The sequence below is a fragment of the Corvus kubaryi genome, unplaced genomic scaffold (assembly GCF_017639235.1).
Source record: "Corvus kubaryi isolate FWS band 111438036 unplaced genomic scaffold, C.kubaryi_AGA036_p1.0 split3-73, whole genome shotgun sequence".
Classification (NCBI taxonomy): domain Eukaryota; kingdom Metazoa; phylum Chordata; class Aves; order Passeriformes; family Corvidae; genus Corvus; species Corvus kubaryi.
Window position 1 is genome coordinate 5,646,026 of NW_024582091.1, and position 16,390 is coordinate 5,662,415.

Here is a 16,390-nt window from a genome sequence, read left to right on the forward strand (position 1 = left end):
TTCCTTAAATAACCTTTTTGCTTCCCCAGCGTATTCATAGCCTGCATTCTATCTCCTCTCACCTTTTTTTTGGTTTTGCTGAGCAAGTTAACTTCTTTTAATCTCTCCTCACCTGCTAGTTCTTCTTTGCAAAGGTAAATAGTTTGATTTAACTATTCCTAGTGTTCAGGTAACTACCAATGTTATTTTACCAAATTTATTTTTTTAAACAAGGCCATGTTCAAATTCCCCAATTAAAATGTCTTCAATGTATAATCTAAAATCCCTTTAGATTGGCACCCCCTAAACAAAGACTCTCTCAGATCTCTTTAGATCTTCCAGACCAATACCCCACCATCACAGAATGAGCAAGCAAATTTCACCCTCACAGCTCTTACCTCCACCCTCGGGACACCTACCATCCCCACCAAGGAGCTGACCAGGATCCTTCCAGCTTGGAGATCCAGAGGAAAAACTAATCTTTGCATTTAATCGTTGCTTGCCATGGTTTCAGGTTGATGGCAGTGTGGACAAGAGGCATGGAGAGCAGGGGGGGCAGGCACTAGACCTGAGAGGCAGGAGGCTGCTTCTTTTCTGCTCTCCGTGACTCGCTCAGCCGTGCTCAGCCAGCAAGAGGAAGCCGTATGATGTGAATGTAGAGAGGACAAACACCGGAACCGGCATGCTGGAGGAAAGGGCTGGAGAAACACACTGGGACTGACAGCCTGAGGGACAAACACAGAGCCTGTCAGAGTCTGGGAGCCGCAGCTGAAAAGCATTCAAGGGAGCAGCAGACTCTGTGGATAAAGACTACAGGAGAAACAGATCTGCAAGGTAACTGCTGGGATTAGTAACCATCAGCGCTGGAGGAAGTGCACTGGGGGAGAGCTAAGGATCTGACATGCTGGCATGAAACTGGTACTGCCTTAGCAAGAGGCTTTGAACAAGGTATTTTAATGAACAAGGAGGGTATGAACTGTGTGTGAGAACGTTTCAGAGAAGACAGACAAGAGCCAAGGAATGGAGTATGCAACCAGAGGCTGCAGGGAGGCACAGAAATCAAAGAGACTGCTTGAACAAGTGCCTCAGAGCAGTGAGAGGACTGACCGGTAGACCTGGGAGGAGCTGTGACATGAAGGAGTGAAACAAGAACTGACAGAGCAAGAGCAGAGGGGCCAAGGTCAGCAGAGGAGTGAGGACTCGCCAGCAAGGAAGGAGTTAGCAGTGGGCAGAGGCAGGTCAGGAGCAGGCTGGAGGAGACATGGCAGAAAGAGCCACACTTGGGAAGAATGAGCACAGGAAAGCACATTCCCCGAAGGACTCTGGAAGGAAAGGGAAATTTCACCCCAACTCCGGCCATGAGCAAATATCTGAGAGTTCCTCTAGAAAAAAAAAATACCTCTTCCCCTGTGTTACTGATTCATATGAGGAATACAAATGCCATCAGTCTCTCCCTGAAATCCAACAGAATTTTCCATACTGTAGTTGAAGTGTCAAAACCTGCCAGTGAGCTGCACAGCAGAGCTTTTCCAGTTTGTTTTTAACAAAAGTAGGAAATTAAACACAAAGTTCCTGTTAAAATACTTTTCTTAAGGCCGAAAAGTTAAGTACTAAAATGTTTCCAAATCCCAGACTTAAGGTTCACCATGCAGCCTTGGTTCAGCCTGTTTATTTGTATATTATGCTGTAGTCATAATGATGTGATCATATACTATTACACTCTCAGTAATGGTCTCAATAAAAGTCTTGCTCTTATTTAGGGCAAATGATTGGTGATATTTACTCCAGAAACAGTTATTCAGTATTTTGTTTGTTATCCTCAGTTCAATGAGCAGCCCTAGAACTTAACTTACTTCATGTTCTTCAAATACTGCTGTGAAGGAGGAACTGTTATTTAATAGACTGTTTTGTGGTGCTCATCACTACAGTAGTATGCTTCAATCCCAATTACACAGGATGCAAACTGAACCAGGAGGTCAATTTTTTTACCTAGGTCAAATCGAGATGCCAGCGATCTGACTTTCAAGAGCTATTAAAATTACGTATCAATAATACTCAGGCTACAGCACACACAGAGTTCAGTGGTGAATGGCAGCTTGAGAACTTCTATAAACCAAACCACATGCTTTGATTCAGGCACTTAGAAAATGGAAGATAAAAAAATGTTTTAAACCAGCTGTTGAGTTCATTTACAATGACCCTGTGCCCACCCTTCAACCTCCAAGGCAGCACTCACTCTTTTAAAAGAAATAAGAGATCCTCTGTCTTCCTGCAATCTCCTGTTTTATTCATTTATACGCTTTACAACTTCTGCAGCAGAACTCCTACACATAAGAGTCATCCTAAGAGCACTTCCACCCTATGATGAATGCAGAGTACATCCTGTGAAAAACCAGTACCACCATCATACAATTAAAGCCTGTATGACAACGCAGATGCATAATCCACTGAAATAAAACTGCACGTGTAACCTTAATTCCAGCGCTTCATAATATCTGAATACTTGCCTCTGCCAAACTATTCTTTTAACATCACACCCATGTGTAGTGTTATATATAAATACAAATGGATAAGGGAGTCCCTGCTATATAAAGATGTACTTTTATGTGCCACAGTAGGATGTTACACAATACAACTCTGAAGAGTGACTCCTGTGGCAGTGAAGGAAAAGGAAACATCTGCACTTAAGCTATAATTACTATGCATCTGTGAGACAATTACTGGTCATTTTAAGTTGTGCAAACAACATTATCAACAAGATCAGACTGATTAATTTTTTTTAACCTGCTTTCAGCTACTGTACAGAATTTACCATTTATAATCACATACATAAAACATTTCTTCTTACAGTTAAGACTGCTAGCACATTTTAGCAGCTTAGGTTTCTATTACTAGCTCTCACAGAAGGACACTGGGATTTAAAAAAGAAAAATTATGAACAGCTAAAAATTTAATTTCTCAGTGAGGCTATGCTGCATGCATGTAGTAAAATTTTATCAATGAACACAAAATCCTAGTTAATAGAAATCATGGCAAAATGACAGTGGCAAAAAAAAATTATTAGACATTTTTCAAGTCAGAGTTTTACAACTCTATTTCTTTGAAAAAACAGTTGAAGAATATTTTCTCTCATTCACTTCTAATTTAGTAGCAAGTTAGCTTCAGCTCTAAGGACCAAGGGTGCACTTTGACCCTCTTTGAACAATTTAGATTGAAGAGAGTTAGACTGGTTTAAGCTCTCATCCCATTTTCACTAAATAAGCGTTTGCCCTGGGAATGAAAATTGACTTAGACAAAATAAAAATGGTATGGAATCAGCTCACCTATCAAGACAAATCCTGCTATATTAGAGGGCTTTGCCCACAGGTACAGGATGATTTGCAATGGTATACAGAAAAATAACACAGATTTGATGCAATTTTCAACCACATAACTTTAAATCTAAGTAAATACACTCAGAACAAGCATGATCTGCCACCACAGGGGACAATCAATTCAAATGACCTTAACACTCCAAATAAGAGCTAGCATTTAACTGAAGTCAGTTAAAGTGCTCTAAATACAGATTTGTACTGCTACTGCTATGCTTATTTCTATGTCTTTTTCCATACATGTGTCATCAATTATTAGCACTATTGCAATTAACTTGTTTCTTCTGTACTGTGCTTGATAGCTGTAGTAACTCACCTATACAAAAAAATCAGTAGAAAGACAACAATAATTTTAAATCCCAGATCTAATTCTTAACATATCACTGTTGTGTTTTAGGAAAAAGTAGTTTTAACATAGTAATGCAATCGCCTCCCTGGCCTAGTGAAACCCATGGCAATACACCTTTAAGAAATCCCTTCAAAAACCTAAACTGCCTAGGAGCTGGGCAAAAGGAGTGGAAGAAACAGGCAATTGCTATAACGCAGTGGATGAGCTGCAGGGTGGAGAGGGAAAAGCAGCCAAGAGGAAATTGGGAGCAGGCAGCAAGGGAGGAGGTCATAGAAGATGGAAGAACAGCAGGAAAATGAACTCTTTGGGCAAAACTGTTTATGAAGAATTTATCAGTGAGGAATTACTTGCTATCAGAAATAATAAAGTAATAAAGTAATAATAAAGTAATAAAGTAATAATAAAGTAATAAAACACAGTAGTCCAAAAAAGAGATGTAAACAGTCTCTTGGTAGACATGTGTATGCCTGGAAAAAGAACTAACTTCAAAGTCAACCCAGTGGCCACAGAAAGCTTTCTCTTCATTTCAAACATGACTGGATTTAGCATTAATAGTCATATTTGCAAAGATCCTAGCACCTAAAATAGGTGCCTTGAGGTATTTTTAAAAAGTTTAAGATCACCAGATGCTTAAATCTTGTTTAAAACTTTATGAAACCATCACCTAATAAACTGTCAGGAGCTTCTCATCAATATATTTTAAGTGTTTGTCCTGGTTTCAGCTGTGGTAGAGTTATTTTGATTCCTAGAAGCTGGTACAGTGCCATGTTTTGGATTAAGGGTAAGAATAATATTGATAACACATTGATGATTTAATTGTTGCTGAGCAGGGTTGACACTACATCAATGACTCTTTTTCATGCTGCCCTCCCTGCACAAGAAGCTGGGAGGTGACACAGCTGGGACAGCTGACCCCGACTGATCAAGGGGACGTTCCATACTATATGGCATGATGCTGAGCAACAAAACTGGGGGGAGGTGCCTGGGGGTGGCAGCCTCCTGTTCAGGGACTGGCTGGGGATCAGTCAGCAGGTGATGTGCAACTGCATTGGGCATCACTTGTTTTGTACATTGTTTTACAATTATTATTATTTTCCCTTCCTTTTCTGTCTGATTAAACTTTCTCTTGACCCACATGTTTTACCTTTTTCTCATTCTCTCCCCCATGCTACTGGAGAGAGTGGGCAGACTCCCAGCTCTGTGGTGCTGTTTGTGTTTAGCTGCCTGACAGGTTAAACCAAAGCAGTCTTAAAAATGAAATAAAAAATGCAGGTTTTGTTTCCCTTTTTATAAGAATTCACATGTTCCCTTTGTTTCTTCATTATGGCTGTGCTCAGGTTGTCCTGAGAGAGGACCCATGCATGTGTGTGTGCACACGTGCATGCAGAATCTGACAGCTCACAGCTTTGTCATACGTTTGAGAACGTTAATTTAATGTTAATAAAAATGCTGAAAGATGGTATGATAATGTTTTGCCAAGTTTGCTTCTAAATGCAATTCACAGGAGACACAATCCAGCATGAGCAGATGTCTCCAAAAGAGAGAAGATATGAATGCAATCTATAGATTAAATAGCTAATAGTTGGAATTAACCAAGTCTTGTGCAGGGTGCTGGGCAATTTTTGCATCTCATATGTTTTAGGTCATTCAAATAGCATGTAAAGGACATCATGGTATTGGAAAATTAATATATAACATCAGAGTAAGAATAAATGGAAATTAATGAAATGGATATTATTTAATGAGATATATTAAAAACTGCTAAAAAGCCCTCTAGAACAACTTTATCCATATAAAAAAATTATTCTCAAGTAAGGTGTCAACAAATCCTGAGACTTCTACAACTTATTTGGGATCAGATGTTTAAAAAAACTCCTAAGTGTTTTTCATACAGAATTCTAATACTGGTTTTCCCACGAGTTTTAAGGCTTAAACACATATAAGTAAAGACCAGGATAGCTGAAAAGACCATGAGTGGGACAGTTTATGGCTTTACATGCATTAAAAATTGATCAAACTTTGATTTCATGGTTTCTTCATCAGGGTCTTTACAGTGCAAGTTTCACTTCAGCCATGGGATTAGTCTCAGTGGAGCCAAATGAAGCTGCTCACATCAGGTTTTTTCACATGTGACCTCCCAGACATCTGACCTCTTTCTGGTTTCCTTGTACTGACTTGTAGCAATGCTGCACCCACCCCTAAGGAGATAAATTGCTTCAGCAAAGGCTGGTCTTCAAAATAATTAGAAACAGGTAAATTAGGAGACTCTGAGGGATACCTACAATCAGCAGTGCTTCTGAGATTATTTGTCATCAGTTTATTCTTTGTAGGTTACTTCAGAGATACTTTTTTTTGTAACACTATTCAGTAGATAATCACCTCATTATATGCTGTTGCTACTGTTCTGGGGCAAAATAGACCATCTTTGGATGTGTAAAGTACAAGACTTTTGAGTAGAAAGAGGGCTTTCACATCTGAAAGTGAAGAAAATAAGTTTATTTATGACCCAATCTCTGTAGTCTCATCTACCACATGTCTTAGAGTGATCATGACAAACAGAAGTGCAAATTTTGGTACCACATCTCATGATCATAAATAATCCTTGGTGGCTGCATGAGTGGGTCAGTTTAGGAGCCCTTCAAATTGTTTAACAACAGAGATGTTAAAAGACTCTGCTTTGGCAGCATCTCTTTTCAATTATGTTCATAGATATATAAACATTTTTTGGCAGAACTGTACATCTAACTGACCCCACAGCTCAGAAGCCACATGTGTTTGCAAAAACTCAAGGCCACCTATTAGTAATTTTCAGCATTTTATACTTTGCTTCAGAGCAGACCGCTATTTAAAATATAGATAATATTTCCAAAATGCTTGTAATAGAACCCTCAGTTTAAAATCTGCCCTGGAGAAGTATTACTAGACAGCAGCAAGCTCACAAGAAGAGACTTTGGGACATCCTTCCACACCTTCAGAAAATGTAATTACCTATACAGAATCAGGTACCCAGTTTGTGAAAGGAGCAATATGTAACACTCCCTTGACTTGCATGTAATCACCCTAAAAACCACAGTTGTTTGTTCTCAAGAGTGCTTCATTGTGTTCAAAAATTCAAAGTACACCTCAGCAATAGGTATCTGTACTCTCCTCCATATGAAGCTGATGTAAAACTGTCACCTATAGAGAATGTCAGCCCAAATAATACAGCCACCAATGAGAGGGTGACCTACAAGGCATGAGATATAACAATGTGCCCTAAAAGGGTAAGCCACCGCACTATGTTCATGTTGCACTAGAGTAAGATGAATAAAAGTGAAAATGCCTTATAAATTTTGCTTGGCAAGGATCAATATTAGCACAAAATATATTTAATGTCCCCATTAATGACCTGGAAGGTGTAGAAAAAACAATTAAAATTTCAGAGAAAACAAATGTTCTATTTCTGCAAACGTCTCCTCATGTACATATTCAAGTGGAGCAATTATTGTCTTCAGCAGGAGTACTCCTATCCAAACAATTACAACTAATTTAGTTCTGACAAGATCAGGAACAATACTGGAAAGATCTCAGATTGCTATGCAGGAAGTAAGAAATAATACAAGCAAATTCAGATAATTATAGCAGCAGCTAGGAAACTGCAAAACAAGATTTAGACACAACAAACCCAACCAAATACAAAATAGTCTAAATTAGCAAGAATAAGAAAGCCTAGCATCGAAATATCCACCAAAGCTTTAAATTAAATATCTGAAAAGTCTTTATGCCTATATCTTAATATGACAACAACACAGGCTAACATATTTCAGGACTTAAAATTTCCTCGAACAAAGAAAATGCTTTCCATAAGGTTCTTTTATAGTTACTTTGGAGATACCTTTCTTGTCAGAAAATAGGGACAAAAAGGCATGAGTAAGGAAAAAACAAAAAGGAGAACAGCTTTATGAGGAGAAATCATGTCTTCTGGTTAGCAGATACCATACATTACTTTTTTCAAGTGATGACTAAGCAGAATATGGCCATAATGTAAACATCAAGATGACAGATTATTTATTTAGAGTGGTTCAAGTGGGCAGAGCTAGGAATAACGGGGGAAAAGGGGAAAGAAATTATGCAGATTAACAAGAGCATTTCTGGCACTGAATCATGTAAAACTGTACAAAGATGAAGGTCAAAAGTCTCTCAACTTCAAGATATTGAGACTAAGTGGGACGAAGATGTGATAAACTACAGGATGGACATCCTGACAACTGCCTGGAACTTCACAACACTGCAGTGATTTGTCATAGCAATGGCATAAACCTTACTCACCCTGTCACCATGGCATTAATAATACACTCAGAATAACTTACAGTGTCCATGAGAAATTAAATTGGTGACTTATGTTTTCTGGATTGTACTCTAATAAAGATAATTTATTCTTTTTTTTTTTTTTTTGTAGAAATGTGAGTTCATCAAGGTAGTAGAAGGAAAGGCTATCAGAAGAACTATATAACTGTATAAAAGATATACTGCAAAAGCAATTTCTGGGAAGTGACATAATGGTGGCAGCACTGAGAGAAGTTTTCTCTAAATCTGGGATTTATTATTGTTTCAGTGGCTGATTTTAGCAGACAGTAGACACATGAAATGATACGAAAGTGAAGTTATACAGTAACACCGCACATCTTCTATTCTTACACATTTCTTTTCTTTTGCTGGTCCTGAAGTTCCTGACACGTTACTGACTTTGGGAAAAAGCAGAGCTTTCTTAGCTTAACTAATCCATTCTTCAATGCTTGTTTTGCTGCTTACACCATTTCTACAGTTTTAGCTCTTTAATTCAGCAGCACTGATGCTCTTTTTCCAACGTTGGTAATCAGTGGCAATTGGTTACAGCCTCAGCAGTGACAGGCAGTCTTACCCTTGGCATAGGCTTACCATGGAAAAAAGTATGATCAATCAAACAAAAAAGGGAATAAAAAAAGGAAACCAGGAGTGGTATGGAAAAAAAGGGTTGATGATGGAAGAGGTGAAGGAAGGACAATGAAGCAGGGAAAGGACCAGAAGGAAATAATGAACAGAGGGAGCCTGGTGGAAGGCTGGAGACCTAGTAACAGAGCTAGACAAGTAGTCTAGAAAGTAAGATAGGATGGGAGTGAAAGGGAGATGGTTGAGAAGAAAGTGACAGCAGATCCTTTAAGAAGAGTAGAAGACAGATCCATCAGATAAAATTAAACCACAGAAGCATGAGCAGTGTAAAATAAATCATGAGTAGAAGCATGAGAGAACAGAGGAAAATGGGGAGTAGTGAAGTGAAAGCAGACAAACAAATTCAGATCATAGGCAAAAATTCTGGCAGTTATTGGCAGCTATGGCTTTCTTTGCACCAGTTTTTTGCTCTCAGGCAATGTAATTCCACTAAGGAATGCTTCCTCAAGCCATCTTCAGAGCTCACTGATAATTCTTGGTGCTCAGTTAACAGCAGTCCAGGAAGGTTGTTAGGTTCTAGCAACTTCAAGATAATCTTTTTTAGGGTATGCTCAATAGTTACCTTTTTAATAATACTAACTTTATAGAAGTTGTTCAAGCCCCTTAATATAAGCACAGAAAAGTTAGTCAGAAAATGTATCAAAGCAATGAGCTCTCATTAAAAAGAGAAATGCATTATACCTGCAGGACAGAATAGGTCTTCACACAAATTTACCTTATGAACTGTGTGTTTCAACAAACTGTTGTATTTCCACACTAAAAGTAGGTTATGAGTATTAAAAGAACTGTGTGTAAATCAAACTGAGGAGCAAAGAATTCTGAGATTTGATCTAAGTTTTGCTGAGCAGAAAGATTGTAAATAGTGTATAAAGTAGAAGAGACTTCAAGATTGGATCCAGTAATGATACTTGGTACATAGCATCACTGATAAACCTGAGTACGGAATTTCAGTAAAATGCACATGTGCTATAAAAACCTGTTAAGAAAAATCACTATAAAACTATCAAATGAAATATCTAATTTGATTATAGTCTATAGTCTAAATATTAAATTAAAAAATCAAAATTCAGAAACCCCTTTTGCAGGACTGGATTATTTTTTAGAGTTATTCATCAACATTAAATACAGTCTTACAAACTTTCATCTGGATTTGCTGCTGAATATGAGAACTGAAAAGGTTTTTAAATCAAGGAATAGAATATGAATAGCCCAAAAATTAGAATTATATTACATGACTGTAATATACTCTGAGTGCTCTATAATATACTTTGAGTGCTGTTTATCCCTAAAGGTAGAATACTTACAGGTTTTCGAGTCGGGGTAACTTGAACAGAATGGTAAAAGTCTGGTTGGACCCGGCTGCTTTTCTTGATTTTTCTTTTTCTTACAGAAGTTTCCTGCTCACTTAGATGGTGAGCTTCCACTATAGGCTGTGTTTCCTCCAGGCGAGGTGTTACACGTCTTCTGGCATGGCGAGGACTTGATCTAAAGCCCTGTAAGAGAAAAAGCCACCATCGTGTTTGGCATCTCCCAGAATGGAGCTGTGTAACAACAGCAAATCACACAGGATCTGAACAACTCAAGGTACAGGCATGCTCACCTTAAATTAACATAATGTCCATATATACTGCATGTAACAATAAAGAGATGTTGCCAAGTGCTGTTAATATCACATTTGATTTATATTGCTCAATTATATGTATTATAGACACAGCCAGTAGCACTAACTCCTGTTGCTTTTCTTTATAGGCTCACACTTTTAGTTATTTATAACTAAAAAGTTCTAATTTAAAATTTATAATTAAAATTTTCCAGGTTAATTCTTGGCCTCATGAGAAATGGTTTTAGGGAGCATGGGCTGAAAATGTGGACTTTTTTTCTGAGAATGAAAGTGAAGAAAAATTGGTAGGTGGCAACAATTTATATCACCTCAGAAATATGAGTGTATTTGGCCAAATTAATAAACTCAGGAAAAAATGCCCGTCAGAAATGCTTTTTAGAGGCTTTCTGGGAAAACCTCTGAGCATCATCCAGAATGGCTCATGGCCTTACAGAATTTCATTCCTTTAATGGCAACATGTATAATGCTATCCCTTTATTGCTACCTGCAGAGCATTTACAATGAGCATTCTCTCATTTCACTGAGTCCCCTCAGGAGCATGCACAAGTCTGACAAGGGCCATTTGTACCGAATACAATGTTGGTTGATATTAAACTTGGCCAAGTTGTAAATATTCATTCACTTAGTCGCATCAGCTTTCAGAACAAGTGAGCCAAATCTACATCCTTAGTAACAGTCTGCAGTTTAAGGACTGTATTTCTTTTCAAAACCAAGAATAGATGCAGGAATTCCTAATTTTCTACTTTCTTTTTTTCTTCTAGTAGAATACCTCACTGAAGTCATTACACAACAAAGCCAGCATTTTAGAATCAAACTTCTGCAAGGTTAGATTTTAGATAAAACTGCAGAAATCTATGCTGTGAATCTAAATATCCTGAATTCCTGCCAGCAGAAAACTAGTGGGAGCAGTACATTTCCGTATAAATCTGCTGCTCTTTTTCTCCCCCCTTCCATTAGCTTTCGGGTTTTATGATTTGTTTTGCCTTTTTTGTTGTTGTTTTAATTAGGAAATCATCTCAGAAGAGTTATGCTAAAATGCTGTTATGTTGGTAAATTGAAACCATCAAAAGTATGGCTCTGTGAAATTTGGATTTCCTCCTCTAATGTTCATGAGACTGCAAGGGAAGACAGCAACAGTCTGTTCTGGACACTCAGACAGACAAACAGCTATCTTCATTGTTTAAAGGTGTTCTCCGTTAAGTAAATATACCCTTAAATGGCCAAAAGACACAAATGCACACTTACATAGACATGCTAGTAATTGCTATAAATACACACTGCATGCAACAGATAATGTAAAAAGGTTGAAGTGAAGGTGAAGTAACTTCCAAGTAACAACCTTCAACACATGAACACTGGAGAGGAGGGACAGAAATAGAGCCCAAATCTACTTAGTCAGTCTGGGAGGTTCATGTATGCGGTGCATCAGGGCTGTGAAACACATCTGATGCAAAGGTACAGCCAAAATTTCTTGAATCTTTTTTTATGATCCCTCCTACTTTACTGAAGCAATAGAATCATTCAGACTATAGGTAAGGACAGACCTTGACACCCCATATCTGAATGGGAGCAGGACCCTCCCTGTCCATATCAACCAAAGCAAGCCGTGGAACAGTGGAAGCCACTGCAGCCAGCAGATTTAGAAGGATTTCCAAACATTCAAAGACATAAATGTGAGACTCTGCCACACTATTGCAGTGGGAAAGCTTACTGCTCCATTTCCTTTCTACACTGTAAAATAGCTAACAGATACAATGTATCATTCAACATGATACTAGGGACTATTCAGAATAACAGGAAAAACACAGCTCATGGAGCCTACTATTGCAGAGCTTACTGCTCGTGGAAATTTTCTTTTAGAAAAAAATGCTAGTGTGCATGAGGGATTATTCCATAGTAAGTGCAAATATTCCTTAAGAGACCAAAACACCCAGCAAATCTGTTCCAAGTTCTGAAATCAGGATAGATTTTCTAAATGTTAAATGCATTATGTTTTATTTACATGTGAGGGTTACTGGCCAAAGCCTTGTGATATACTCTGCACTGCTCCCTCACCACACTAACATCCCATTAGCTGGATAAAACTCTTTGGGAAAGTATGTTTATGTAACAGAAGAATTTGATAGAAGCTAAGCAGCTCTGAAAGTGCTTAGAAACACATGCCAAATAGGGATTTAAGTATGTGAGTCTGTCTCACCGAGTGGCGTCACCTCAAAATATGTCAAGGTTTACTGATTATTATGTTTCTATATGAAAAAGTCACCTGTGATTTCCAGAAAAATCTGTTTATAGACAATGCTTCACCTTGATATTTCTGTATTTTTCACTTTTGCTGTTTATTACTAGCAAGAAAATGGGATCCTTATCTCTTTAAGAGCTCATCTGCTTCTGTTTGCTGAAGCTTATTCTTCTCTTGAAGTCATAATCTGCCTGCAGTATCACAAATGGTTGCTGTGGGGAGGATTATAATGTGATAAAGGCAGAGGATCATGATTTTTGGGTGGAAAATTAATTCCATATCTACAAAGATAAAGTTACAAGGGCAGAGTCCTTAGACCAAAACCCAAACTGCTTACTCATTCCTGAAATGAGACTTTGCCAGAGAAAAGATGCAAATCTGGAAAATTTCAAAATTTGGTAATCAAAAACAAAGACGGGCGTTAAAAGTGATGTAACATATGGTGGCTGCTACTCCTATGCTCAGTGCAAAATTAGGATGGCCAGTGATTCCTTCTAAACAGTGAAATGAACAGAATCTTTTTGTGTCATCTGTGTTATTTATCCCACAGTTTAGCCCAGAATTAAAAACATCATATTAATACAGCAATCAAAATAAAAAACAAGGAAGTCACACAAATATTTGTTTGGCAAAGACAGCACTATTTTAGATGTTAAATCAGTGCCCACAGACCAGCAGAAAAGTGTTACAAAATGCTCAGGGAAGTACAGTACACCACCTGAGACCAAATCACTGAGGAAAAGGTGGAGATTTTAAAATCACATGGATATTACAACGAGGATGCTCTAACACCATTAAGCAATTTGTAGCTTCCAGTACCATGTGAATGCTGTGTCACCGGGCAATGAAAACCTTTTCTTGTTCTTTGCGCTGGGAGGGAGTTGCTCATTCCCAGAACCTACTGCCTGACTCATTTTTGTGCCTGTAACATTCTGAAACAAGGCAAACCAAACAAAACTTCAAACATGTATTTTTAGAAAACCTGTCTTCCAAATACCAAAATAGCTGCACAAAGATTTACCCTAAAGTATCCTTCCTTAAAGAAACAACTCACATAACCACCGGAATCAGTTTTAGACATATCAGAGGAAGACACAAGGCAAACTGAACCTGGAATTATCTACTCCACAAAAATCTTTATGTGCATTCTTCCAGTTAGAGTCTGTTTGAATCCAGGAAGAATGATCTTCCTAATCAAACTCTACAGAAAACAGGAATGGAGAGGTGTCTCTGGAGGCTGGTGCAGAGCCAAAGGCTAGCTCACCTGGTCTCAAATGAGCTTTTCTGTATGAGGAAACAGGCTGGGGAGATCAGCCTATTTTAGCTGAAATTCATCCTTTATAGTCTTCTCTGAATGCTGGGGGGGTTTTGGTTTGATTTTTTTGTTGTTTGATTGATTGGTTGGCTTTTTCTCTGGAATGTATTGAAAGAACCTATTCTATCTTTATACCCAAATGGATGATGAATGTTGCCAGCCTGGTCACTGCATGCCAGAGTATGCTGTGTAAAATTACTTTCACAGTAAGGTGCTCAGTAAAAAAATACCTTATCCAGCCAAGTTTTAACTTCACAACTCTGATTCAGTGACTCATTTTTTGTCTATAGAAACACATATGGATTTCCCCTAACCAAAGTTCAGCAGACATGACCTCCCCAGGTTGCCCTTCGAGCCATCGAAGCCAGCAGGCCAGAAGAACCGCTCCCTCACAGCACCCATTTCTCTCCATTGGCCATAACCACAGCCCAAGCTGACCACTCAAAGACATCCATACTGTGAGTATACAAATTGAATAGGATGGATCAGACCCATGGTGACTAGGTTTTGGTCTGCCTTCAATATGGTATTCACCATTCCATACACATTTTATCATCAGACTTCTTTTATTTTTCTCCTTCTACATGAAATGGTTCTGGTCTCTTCCACCACTTTTTTTTCCTGTGAGAGTTTTATATTTCCATATTCATGGAAACCACTCTTGATGGATCCCCATAATTCAATACAGTACTTTTATAAATTCATATTACTGGTATGAATATATATATTACTATATAACAGTAGAACATGTTTTTCTGTTCTGTTTAAACACTTCCCATCCCATCTTCTTTCCAATGAGGCTACACATCTGAAAGTAGTCCTCACTGAACTGTTAAAAGTCATTCAAAAGGCCCTTTCTGAAGATCTTAAGCCTAAAAATTAAGAAAGTGGCTAAGGACTTTTCTCTGTAATATACTCAACCGTGCATTTCTTAACAACATAACGTGTATTTATTTGCCCCATTTCTTCAGTATGGTCTGGTATTTGATAACCAAATATGTTATACTCTGCTATCCTTGTTATGTTTTTGCTTATTCTCATTCTTAATTTATTCATCATAAAAACAGGAATTTGACATTTCCAAAAAAACTTTTCTAACTTTTGCTTTTATTTAAATTTACAGGTAAGGACATTTTTAATAATAATTAAATAACCTTTTTCTTTCACTGTCTTTGTTTTTCTCTATTTATTTTCAATTCTTTGTCTGATTCTTTAAGAACACCATATGAATACATCAACGCTACCTCATGTGTGCATTATTGCTTTAGTGATATAAATCTCTGTCTCCTCCATTCTTTTAATGTGCAATTGTATTAATTCACCAGATCCTTCTCCTCTCCATTCTAGTTTCTACTAGCCCTACTGCCTTCACCACACGTTATCTCTATTTTTATGCTTGATAAGAAACCATATTCAGTTTTCACTTTTTCCAGTGTATAAGTATTTTATGTAGAATATATTGGCTGTCAGAATTCTGATCTTGGAACTCAACCTTTCCAGCCAGTATGGGTTCTCAGAGACAGTAAGCATTAACATCAATAGAAGTAAAAGTGCATTATCTGATATCCAGCTGAAGTCAACAGAAATCCTTCCATTAGCTTCAGTGGGCACTGGACTGCAGCCCAGTTTACCTTCAGTAAATCACAGAGAAAGTGCTAGCTAGCATTAAGCCACAATTCAGTGACAGCAGAACTCAAGTGTTTGCAAAGGCCTTTGCAGATATTTGAGTAATTCCTGTAGATTAAGGTGTGCTAATGAATATCAAAGCCAAAAGAAGCTCAGATAGAATATCCAGCTTTGCATTCTTGCTTTTAAGGTTTTGGACAGTGGTTGTATGTGCATGAGAATTATCATCTGTTACCATTGTCAACTAATAGCCTTCAAGAAATAGTCTTTAGTTGGTGACCAACTGTTTAAAGCTTGGAAACCTTCAGGTCTATGCAACCCACATCCTCTTAGGGCCTGCAGACATTGCACAGCGTCAAACCCTTCTCAAGATGCTGGCATTCTCAGCTGTTTTACAGACAGGCTGAAACAGAATTAAACCCTATGGTTGGATACCTACTCCAACTAAAAAGACAGGTTTAATTAGATAACTTTATTATATCAAATTCCCCTGCACACTGAAAGCAAGAAATTTTAGATTCTTTCTGCTACCCAGAAAAAAAAGAAATATAGATAGATAGATGTAGATATATGCATATATCTATGCATCTGAGTCGTAAGAATGGTTTTAAATTAAAAAGTGGCCAAGATTGCATTATTTCCCTCCTTCCTCTTCCATAAAGATTTCCATCCTGAATTTACAAAGAACCAAAGAAAACCCCACAACATTTATTTAACTGCCAGTTCTGCAAGTTCAACCCAAAATCCAAGATTCAATTTAAGTTCCCCAAGATATCTATAGCAAAGATTGCTAAGTAATGCAACGTGTAAATTTTCTATCACAGGATCACAGGAAGATTACCTACACTCACTGAGCGTATTACTTCGCTAACACCCAAGGAGGATGCAACTGCGTTCGTTCTATTTTGATTCTATCAGAACT

The 16,390-nt window shown here is 37.9% G+C and overlaps 1 protein-coding gene across 11 annotated transcripts in view; it reads right to left on the reverse strand.

Moving 5' to 3' along the window:
• The window catches only part of DST (dystonin), a 293,815-nt gene that overhangs the window by 267,731 nt on the left and 9,694 nt on the right, over positions 1-16,390 (reverse strand). For all 11 annotated transcript variants that reach the window (XM_042016274.1, XM_042016275.1, XM_042016296.1 and 8 more), the window contains exon 3: positions 9,972-10,160. In XM_042016274.1, coding sequence (XP_041872208.1) covers positions 9,972-10,160 — 189 coding nt within the window. The remainder of the gene's footprint in view (positions 1-9,971; positions 10,161-16,390) is intronic.